Source organism: Trifolium pratense, linkage group LG1 (assembly GCF_020283565.1).
Source record: "Trifolium pratense cultivar HEN17-A07 linkage group LG1, ARS_RC_1.1, whole genome shotgun sequence".
NCBI lineage: Eukaryota > Viridiplantae > Streptophyta > Magnoliopsida > Fabales > Fabaceae > Trifolium > Trifolium pratense.
The window spans coordinates 5,436,366-5,447,963 of NC_060059.1; the positions used below are offsets into that span (position 1 = coordinate 5,436,366).

Sequence of the window (11,598 nt, forward strand, 5' to 3'; positions counted from 1 at the left end):
GCTTGATGACCATGTACTACATATTATATGTATGTGGAAGATGTGTGATTCCCAATCATTTGTGGTTCAATTCTTTCTTTCTCCTTCGAAGGTTTCTTTGCAATAAGTTTATGGCCCATTTCATTAAATTCTCCAGATGGATACAGATCACCACCGTCACTCCACTAGTTGTTCAGCTCTATAGATTGTGTCCAATCCAACTGCCACCATTATTTATTCAGTTTATCCTCCAATGGACAGTGATATTGTAGCACTCTTTTATTATACTCTTTTTCAATTTAGAGACCTATTTAAAATTAGTAAAGAGTAGCAATTTAAATATAAACCTTATCTAAACTTAATTAAACCTGACTGACAGATGGTATGTTTTTAAATTTACAAATTTGATAAAAGAAATCGAGAATGGATTCTCTCAAGTGTAATTTATACTTGAGAGAATAAAGTGTGGTTTATTACCATTGATCAAGAGAGATAAACATATAAAACTTTAGAGAAAATAAATTTAGATGGTGTTATATTACACTTTACTCTCTCAAGTGTAAATCACACTTGAGAGAATCTATTCACAAAGAAATGTATTATTTAGGACAAATTTGCAATAGAAAAATGACCAACTTTTTAATTGGTATTGTACTTAGTTTTGACATATCTTTTAATTAGGTTGCAGATTTAAATTTAATAATGTTAGAAATTTTAAGGGTAAATTTGTTAGAATAAAAATCCAACCGGAAATTGTAAAAATAGAAATAAATATCCAACTTTGAAATTACCCTAATAAACAAATAAATAAATAAATACAAAAATAATGACCTCTATCATAAATTAAAATAATATTCTGCCTTTTACCATAAAAATGGCATGGCATACGAAATTTTTCCCAGTTTAAGGATATATATATACTGTACATGTTGACGTTATTTTCTGGAAAATTTAATCCATGAGTAGAGTAATACTCCTACATAACCAAGTCATCGGACTCAAGTGATTAATTAGCTTCACAAAAAGGACGGATTTCGGAAGAATTCGGGTTCGATTCCTGAATGGAACAATTTCTCGCAGTTAAACTCTAGACTACTATGGTCTCTTTTCCCTAGGAAGTAGAGGGTTATAGAAAAGAAAAAAAATAGTAATACTCCTACATTTATAATAAGTTAACTTGGACAAACAAATACTAAGCTTTAATTAAGTTTGTGAATTGTGATGATGTTCATTCAACACACGCATCACAGTGTTAGATACGAGTCTTCAAATTTCTTTAAAAAAAAAAAAAAGAAACAAAATCTCAGCAATAATAAATAAACTGCAATCTGACGATATTTAACACACAGTCACATTACTGCAGAAATTACTAGTCTTCAGTAAATTTTGAGACATATACAGTTGTGATGTAACTTAAGTTTCATTTAAAGCTATGTGCATAAAGGGATTTCAATTTGTCGCAGTGGGTAGTTATTGATTTTAGCTGATTTGAGATCTACGGCAGAGATCATTTTAGCTGATTTTCAGTGGGTAGTTATTGATTTTAGCTATGTGTCATACGAATGTCTTACAGGTGTCGGACACTGATCAAAAGAGTGTCAAACTAAAGGAAAAATTGATTTTTTTTTCCGACATTGATATGAGTTATCCGACAGGTGTCGGACGAGTGTCGGACACCGACAGGTGTCGGACGAGTGTCGGACACCGACAGGTGTCGGACACCGACACGTGTCGGACACCGCGGCACGCCTAATGATAGAGGTGTCGGTGCTTCTTTATATGTATGGTCTTTGATTTTCGGATTTGAATCATCTCCAATTTTTTCTCGTGTTTTCTCTCATATTTTTTTAATTAAAGAGTTGATTTTCTCTCCTTTTTATTCTTTGTAATTTATCGATCCTTAGATTAAAAAAAAAGAATAGAAAACATAAGGGAAAATTGAAGATGATCTAAATTCAGCCAAATAATTAAATTGGTAAATTTTCATTGATTATTAGATATATTACTAATAATTCAATCATGGCTAGCTTAGAAAAAAATGTATTTACATATAATTTTTTTATGTGGTATTTTATTATATATAAATTCTATTGTAGATATTATAGTATTTATTTTTAAATATAGTCTGTTACTTTTAGTATTTCTTTTTTGGGTAACTTTTCATAGATTGATTTATTTATCATCTCACTACACTTTTATTATTTAACAACAAAAATTATCGGTAGGTAATAATTTTATTTATTTATCATTTTATCTTTTTTATTCAATCTTATAATTTTTAAAAGAATGAGATCACGATAATCCAGGATTTAACTACAATATAAATAAAATTTGGTCAAAATTTCTGTTATAAATCGATAAAGTTCAATCCTTGTACTAAGCTTAAAAGATCAATTCGTCCCTGTAAGTTCGGAAGTTTTTTATTTTCATCCATATATTTTTTTTTGTTTTAAAATAGTTCCCAAATGTGGAAATCCATTTGGTTTTAGTACTTTAACGTTAAATGTAGTTACAAAAATAATGACGTGGCAATGTGTGATGTGGCAAACGAGAATGATGTGTCAATAATGATGCTTTGCTTAGTCATCCACTTAGAGGGACCAAATCCAAAAATAAAATTGCAGAGAGGGATCAAAACCTAAAAAACGAAATTAAACCCAAAAACATATTTTTCTTGTTTTTTCTCTAAACCCAAAAATGGACTCATATTCTTCTGAATCCAAAAATTTGTGTTGAATGTATTAAAACGATATTTTCTACTTCTTTCTTCTCCCCAACCTAAAATTTCATAAACTCTTTAACCAACAAAAAATTGAGTTTCCTGATACACCATTTATTTTGATTTAATCAAAAGACCATATTAATCACCATTTTCAAAATTTGAAATGAATTTTTAATCAAACAACTTTATATATTGTAAAATTTGAGTTTCATTATATCCTCAAATTGGGTTCGGAGAAATATGAGTCAATTTATGAGTTTAGAGAAAAAATAAGAAAAATATGTTTTTGGGTTTAATTTCATTTTTTGGGTTTGGTCTCTCTCTGTAATTTTATTTTTGGATTTGGTCATTCTAAGTGGATGATTGGGCAGCGTCATTGATACATCATCATCGTTTGCCACATCACACGTTGCCACGTCAGCCTCTGTTTGTCACGTCATTATTTTTGAAACTACACTTAACATTAGGGACTAAAACCAAAAGCATTTACACATTCGGTGACTATTTTAAAACAAAAAAGATACATGGACGAAAACCAAAAACTTGCAAACTTACAGAGACGAATTGATCATTTAAACCTAAGCTCAATCTCTTTGAAAATTTGTGATATTTTTTGTAAATTGAATATTTGACTAAAAAGACATCGAATATTGCATATTCTGATTATCTTCACTCTATTTTTTTCTCATCTTTAATTATTTTAGTAAAACAAAGTCTTTATAAATAACAGTAAAATTAATGCAGTCAAAACAAAATTAAATTTTAATAAAGAATCAATTGTCTTACATGTTACCAGTACTATGCATATGTATCGCAAAAATAAATCTCTATATTAACTAAGATATTGAGGTGGTTAATGAACTTTCTCTACGATGAATTGTTTAGAAAAATTTGAATTAATGAAATATTTTTTATCAAACTTTACTTACTTTGTTGTCGAATTTTGAATTATCGAAATATTTTATCTAGAAAATTAGAGGGTTAATAATAATAATAAAAAAAATTGATGTCATCTTGTTCATATAGTATGTCTCTGTTTGGTAAGGCCAAATATTATTTTACGTTTTTTTTGGTAATAATTTTTTAAAAAAGGGCTTATAACTTATTTTATTAATTTCTCCGTCCAAATTTGATTGACACAGTTGATTGTTTCACGCATATCGATACATAATTTTAACGATTAATATTTTTAATTGTATAATAGTAAAAATTATAAAATTTGATATTTTGAAAATACTCATCGAAACGAATCAAACAACATCTTATATGCTAATATTTATTTTTGTTTGTTAGTAGAAAAATAAGGTCAAAACACACATGTGTAAATAGTGCACAACAGTCGACTGTGTCAATCAAATTGGGACGGAGGGAGTAGCTTATAGCTTATTTTTTAAACGCCGCTCAAGTAGCTTATAACTTATTATTTTTTCTTCTAATTTTACCCATATCATCTTGCTTAAAAAAATTTAATATTAATTAAACATATCTTATTTTTGTCATTTCATACTTAAAAGATAGTTCAACCGCTAATTTTAACAAACATCACAAATTCAATCGGGTAACTTATTCGCTATAAGCTAAAATTAGCTATTTTTTAGTACCAAGCAAACAGAGCCTATTTCTTTCTTGTTATTAAGTTTTGTTGGGTAGTTATTAGATGCAAAAAATTTGACCTTTATATGAAAGACTGAAAACTGACACACAATACAAAATCGACTGCTTTGTCTCTCTTTGTATTCCATTTTTCATTTCAATCACTTTTCTCTTCTCTCTCTCTCTCTCTCTCTCTCTCTCTCTCTCTCTCTCTCTCTCTCTCTCTCTCTCTCTCTCTCTATAAAACCACCCACTCCGTAGTCCACACTTTTTTCTCACACACACTCTGTTTCACTGTACTAATTCATCATCAAAACCCAAATGGACAAAACCCAAACTAATTCATGGAGACCCGACCCATTTCACACCACAATCTTCCGTCCACCAGAAACACCACGTGAACCAATGGAGTTCCTCTCTCGTTCATGGAGTCTATCAGCTCAAGAAATCTCCAAAGCTCTTTCCTCTTCTTCTTCACCATCTTCTTCAAAACCACTTAATCAAACCACAATACAAGAACACCTCACCGGTGAAACAACAGAAGACCCACCTTCCTTAAACCCATTTTCTTTTGCTTCTTCAGAAACTTCTCAGATGATAATGGAACGCATCATGTCACAATCTGTAAGAAAAAAAAATTGACTTTTTTCTTTTTGTTTTTTCTCTTCTCTTAAAAAAAAAGTTGTTTTGGTTTTTAGCTTTGTCTTTTTCTTGTTATAAAAAAAAACATTTTTTGTTTTGCAGGAGGATGTTTCTGTTTCTCCAAGAACCTCAGGGAGACTCTCTCATAGTAGTGGTCCTTTAACCGATAGTTCTCCTGTTTCACCATCTGAAATCATCGACGATATCAAGGTTTTTTTCTGTTTTGTTTTTTTTAACTTTACTTTTTCATTTGATACCTCCAATGTAAAACACTATTTGGGCCATTTAACTATTTGGTCCTGGTTTCGATTATTGGCCCGTGCCAATGGGAAAACCTTTGTTGGAGAGGTTAACCCTTTTTCAGATACCTCGAGAGATTAGTCTTTACTATTGCGCACGGAGATATTTGGGTTAGGAACAAATAACCCTTTAGTATTTATTTCAAACTAAATTAAATTATTAAAAAACAGTTTTTTGATGATTAATTATTAGTAAGCGTGTGGGATTAAAATTGTAATTTTGAGTTAGACCCTCTATTTTTAGACAACATAGTTTTTATTTTAATGTTAATTGTTTTGTTTGTTTTATGTATTGATTAGTTAACCTGGTCCCCACAATCTAACAGAAACATCGTCAAATTGGTTAGAGAGTACCACCCAAAAATTGTCCATCCAAATTTGTCTCTTTAGCTTTTTCTTTGCATTAATGGCTGAAGGGTATGCGGATGAAGGCCAATGCTACAATGAAATTTGGTTTTGTATTTTTTGAATTTTTTACAAACATGTTTAATGTTTCTTTGTTTTTGTTAAGAACAAGGAATAGATGGTACAATATATAACAACAAATGAATGTTGAATAAGGTTTTGAGATTGTTGTTGTGATTTGTTTCAACCTTAAAATGGCTTTTATGCATTCTTCTTCTTCTATGCAGTATGGCCGTGCCAACCACGGCAGCTTGAGCATAAATGGTTATTTAAGACCTCCGAGCGGCGGCAAGACGGTTGGGAGGTGGTTGAAGGATAGAAGGGAGAAGAAGAAAGAAGAAGCCAGGACCCATAATGCCGAGCTTCATGCCGCGGTTTCCGTGGCTGCTGTTGCGGCCGCTGTTGCTGCTATCGCTGCAGCCACCGCGGCATCATCCGGGTCTGGAAAAGATGAGCAGGCGGTGAAGACTGATTCGGCTGTGGCGTCTGCGGCCACGTTGGTGGCAGCTCAATGTGTTGAAGCTGCTGAGGCTTTGGGGGCAGAAAGGGAACATCTTACCGCGGTGGTTAGCTCTGCCGTGAATGTTAGTTCTGCTGGTGATATCATGACTTTAACGGCTGCTGCTGCAACAGGTATATTTGATTGTTGTTTTATCATAATGAAATTTTAAAGAAACATTCTTTTTTGTGAAATTGTGAATTGGGTTTCGTTTTTGTTTGAAAAAGTTTATATGTTGATGTTTTTGGCGTTGGTGTTTTTGTAGCTTTGCGTGGTGCTGCAACATTGAAAGCGAGGACATTGAAGGAAGTTTGGAATATTGCTGCAGTGATTCCTGTGGAGAGAAATTTGGGGCATTCCGGTGGAAATGGTAACGGGGGTTCGAATAATACTTTCAGTGGTGAGCTTGTTCCCGAAGAGAATTTCTTGGATATCTGTAACAGAGAATTGCTAGCTAGAGGTTGCGAGCTTCTCAAGCGCACGCGCAAAGGTATATTTCTTATGTATATTTGGTTCTGCCGTGACTAATATTTGTGACTTTGTAAAATTGATTTTATTGTTGATTGATATATCATTGGATAAGCCCACAGAAATTGATTTTAAGTCTCACATAAACCTATTTTTGTTAACTTAAAATTGAATCCAAACATGCACTTAGATTTACCTTTCATGTGTTGTAAGATGTTATTTTGAATATTTTCATTGCATAATTTGGAATGGTTTTATGTCGACAAGAATAATTTCCTTTCTCTTTTTCAGTCTTATGATGTTTGTGTTTGAAAAGTGATTTGATTCCTGAGTTTTTTGCAGGTGATCTTCACTGGAAAGTTGTATCTGTATATATAAACAGGATGAATCAAGTATGTCCTGTTCTCTTTTCTTTCATAATAGTTTACTTTTGATTGTAGAGGATAATCAATAATCAATAATCTATAATCAATCACTTAATTATTTGAGCATCATTTAGTATTAATCACAATTTTAAATCTGATCATGAAAAAGTTGCTAAGTAGGGGTGCCTTTAGTATGATGAGATGAATGTATCAACTTACTTTAGTAATATCTTACAATATTTATATTAACACTTTGAAAATTCTTTTTGTGAAGGTTACTCTTAAAATGAAGAGTAGGCACGTTGCTGGGACCATAACAAAAAAGAAAAAGAGTGAGTTTTCAATAACTTTTGTCTTACTCTATTACTATCTCTAATTATATAAAAACAGATTTGGAGGTGGGTCTTGTTTCATTTTGGGATTGTTGAAAAGCAAGATCAAAAGGATTTTTCTTTAATTCCAACTTTTTTTTTTGTTTCGAATAGATGTGGTGATTGAATTGATCAGAGATATGCCTGCTTGGCCGGGACGTCACTTGCTTGAAGGAGGTGAGAATCGTCGCTACTTTGGATTGAAAACACAAACGCGCGGCGTCGTTGAATTCGAGTGCATGAATCAAAGAGAACATGATGTGTGGACTCAAGGTATCTCTAATCTTTTATCCATTGCAGCCGAGAAGAACAACAGAAATAGGTTTTAAGGTTAAGGAGAAGAATTTTTTGCAATGGGAAGACATTTAAGGATCAATGGTGCCCTTAGCATTATAGATCTTTTTGATACATGGTGGGGTTTATCGTTGTAAAAAGGGGGTGTAAGCTAAAAACTAAAGGCAAAAGTTATGCCAATTGGGGTTACTTTAATCTTGGAAAACATGCATTGGGGGGTATTTAGATGTATTTTTTGAACTTAAGTGCACCCAATGTGAACCATAGTTGTTATATTCTTTTCATCACATTGTTATGGAAAGAAAATGAGTATCTTGGACTAAGGAAATGGGTCAAAAAAGAATGGAGAAAGAATCATATTAGAGGGAAAGTATAATCTTAAGACAAAAATTCTCTTATCCTATATGTGTTGTTTGTACATATGGGTTTTGAACCTTATAACAAAAGTGGTCAAAAGTCTTGATTTTTATGTGATTAATACTATAAAAAATTATGGGCTTTTGGCTCCTGGTTTGGATCTATGGAACTGTTGTTGCACATTGTGAGCCATCATTGTCTATTTCATGTGCTTTATCTTTAATCAAGTGCTTTGCACATAATATTTTATCTAAAGAGCAGCAAAAATTAGACTATTGTGTATTATAGTATTGTTTAATTCTTAAATAATAAGCTGTCACACAAGATACAATAGAATATTTGAAGACAAATTTGGATTAAAAAAACATTATGGACCAAAACCAAACATTAAACAGGATTAATACCTGACAAACAATGAGTATGTCATTTTGGTTCTTGGTATTATTTAATTGAAAGGATTAAAATACTTATTTACTCACCAAACAGAACTCTTCCTGGATGGCAAAGGGTATTTTTCTTTTGAGATGTAAACTGCAGTATATAATCATTAACGATGTAAGGAAGGATTATCATATTTAACGGCTAAGATGGTGACTTGATTGATGTTGATTGAATACGAGCTATATATTTATATTGTTGTTTTAATCGAATTTATATCAATTAACTAATTATTTCAATCGTAAAAATGTGGATTATTAACCTCTACAAAACATGAGGTGGGAGTGTGTCAACTTGAATTGACCTAACAACGTGAACCTTGGGTGAGGTGCCGTGCACTAGCGAGCAACTTCCTTCCCTAAAACAAAAAAAGAAAGAATGCCATTGTCATTATCATGCGCGCAGCTAATCTTGATAGGAGCCCGAGCTAAGAGAATGGAGCAAACAAACTCGACGTCACAAAACCAATGATAGATCGCTCAAAGTGACGGAGTTTTGAATATTTTCAAGTATTGGTCCATGGCGAACCATGTCAACATTAGAATTTTGCGTTTTCAATACTTTAAAATGAAAACAAAACGCAAAAGGCCTTAAAACTTTTTAATAAAGATTTAAAATCATTTTAACAATTGTAAGATGATATACTCAATCATTTATATTGTCTTCACTTTGATAATTGCAAGATGATGTGCTCAATCATGCGTGGAAGTTTATGGTTCAATTTGTTTGTTTTGCAAATAATAGTACTGTCCATTAACCACGCTACCATGACAAGACAAAAAATCTCTTTTGTTATTATTATACAGTTTAAATAGCATTATTTTGGAAGAAATATCAACATTATTTATATAGTTCAAGGTTATTTTGGTTCTATTAAGTAATATGAAAAGTTATGAACGAAAATGGGTATATTGTTGACTTTTCTACATACAGCTATGGATTATATATAACATATATTATGTTTCTCCAAATATGTTCTAGTACGTCTCAAAACAATTATAGATGACCTTGATCTCAATTTTAATGGCTTCCGATAAACTCCCGCATTTTAGGGGGTGGGTTGAGAAAATGACATAAAAAAAGGATTGCAAGTGTTTTTCACCCGCTATAGTGTTGCTCACAACAAGTATGATATATTAGAATATCGACTATCAGAATATATCTTTCGATGAGATTGAAGGATTCTGAACAACACGGAAAGAAAAAGAGACTTTATCAAAAAAAAAAAATCCTACTATGAGAATTAATTTGTTACACATTTAAGACCCATGGGCAAACCTGTTGGCCCACATTTTGTAAAGGAATATAATGGGCTAGAAACTTATTTCGTTGTTTTGTGATTCATTCATGTCTTCATCCTTTCTATCCAAAAATATGAGAATAATCATTGGTGTAATACCTTCAAAACCTATACATCACTCAACTCATCAGTTACATCTTTATGTATACGGTTTACTACATATCAAATGTTTTCCATAAGTCTATGTATGTACAATTGATAAAGAATATGGATTGTCACTTTCTTTGATGACTTTCGACCCTACCACTCGTGTAGTAAAAGTTGATTAGGACTTAACAATAGATTACTCTTATATATGTATTGGGTCCCCATTGATAATTGCAATGACATTCATTTGAAATCGAATGGTTTGTTGAGAAAAAATGTGATCATTAGTTAGTTTGAAAGAAATAATGCATGATGATGAGAGAGAATAGATTTATCTAGTGCCATAATTCAATCAATTGGTATGTAGTGGGAAAACTCGGGCATAAGAGAGAGCTTAATCATTTTGGACGTGTGCCCTTTTCATTTATTTATTTACATATCTCAAATGAGACTACATATAATGAAGTGAACTTATAAAAAAGCAAACAAAGATTATTATAGCTTAAGTTTAAAAGCCATCAGAAAAATGTCTCCTAATAGTAATTCAATTGATAACTACTAGAGATATTATTACTTGAGCTAGAGTTTAAATTCTGCATTTTCCACTTTGTCATACTACTTGTATGTGACTCTAGCCATTAAACTAATAGACCCAAAAAAAGGCACTAGGAAATAAGTCTACCACATGTTTTTGTATCTTTCTTGGAGATTCTCCAATCTCTTGAAAGAGTAAAAATTAAGACATTTTCTCTCGCTCTTCTAGATCGACTATTATGTTCCGTGATAACAAAAATGCTATTCAAATTTCACACAACTTAGTTTTTATTAATTCATCGAACACATTAAAATTGATTGTTACCTCACTTATAAGTCATCGTTTAGCATGACACCATTACTTAGTTAAATGTATAAAGGGTAAATGATCATTTACCCCCCCGGAAAATAAGCAAATTTTCGTTTACCCCCCTATGCAGATTTTTTTTCTATTTACCCCCTGCAAAAAATAGATTCACTCATTTTGCCCCCTGTGTGTACAGCAGGACATGTGAACGTGCAAATCTGCTGACATGGCTTGTACACGTGGAAAAAAACATTTATATTTATTTTTAAATTCCACGTCAGATAATATTTTTTTTTAAAAAAAAATTCCTACAAAATTAATAAAACGAATTTTTTTTCCAAAATTAAAAGAAAATCCTATAAATAAATTTTTTTCCCTACAAAATTTTAAAAAAATCCTACAAATAGTTTTTTTTCGTACAAAATTATTATTTTTTTCCTAAAATAAAAAAACGAATTTTCATATTTTTCTCCCAAATAAAGTTTATTTTCAAAATAAAGATTTTAAAAATTTATTTTCAAATCTTTTTGATATAAAAAAAACAGAATCTTCGTCAGTTTGCTTCTACCGTCGTGATCATATTCGTCGTCGTCTTCTTCAATCACCGGAATCATCTTCTACTTCGTTATTGTCTTCTGCTTCCTTCTATTTTTCTATTTCTAGGGCAAATGATTTTGGTATAAGAGGAAAACACGAATAAAACTTCTTTTTCTATTTTTTTTAATTCAAAGAGATTAACAAAAAAAATAATGTTTTTGTTTTTAAAAAATAAAGATCATGTTTTTTTAAATTCAAAAAGATTTGAAAATAAATCTTTAAAATTTTTATTTTGAAAATAAACTTTATTTTGGAGTAAATATTTATTTTGGGAGCAAAATAAGAAAATTCATTTTTTTTGTTGGAAATTTTTTTAAATTCTTTGTAGGAAAAAAAAATTA

The 11,598-nt window shown here is 31.2% G+C and overlaps 1 protein-coding gene across 1 annotated transcript; it reads left to right on the forward strand.

The window, feature by feature from the left end:
- Positions 1-4,342: 4,342 nt before the first annotated feature.
- LOC123884575 (VAN3-binding protein-like) lies at positions 4,343-8,158 on the forward strand. The gene is made up of 7 exons (XM_045933703.1): positions 4,343-4,918; positions 5,039-5,146; positions 5,868-6,273; positions 6,405-6,629; positions 6,950-6,999; positions 7,247-7,304; positions 7,458-8,158. Exons 1-7 carry the CDS (start codon positions 4,616-4,618, stop codon positions 7,670-7,672), a joined length of 1,365 nt encoding a protein of 454 aa, XP_045789659.1. The 5' UTR covers positions 4,343-4,615; the 3' UTR covers positions 7,673-8,158.
- Positions 8,159-11,598: the final 3,440 nt, after the last annotated feature.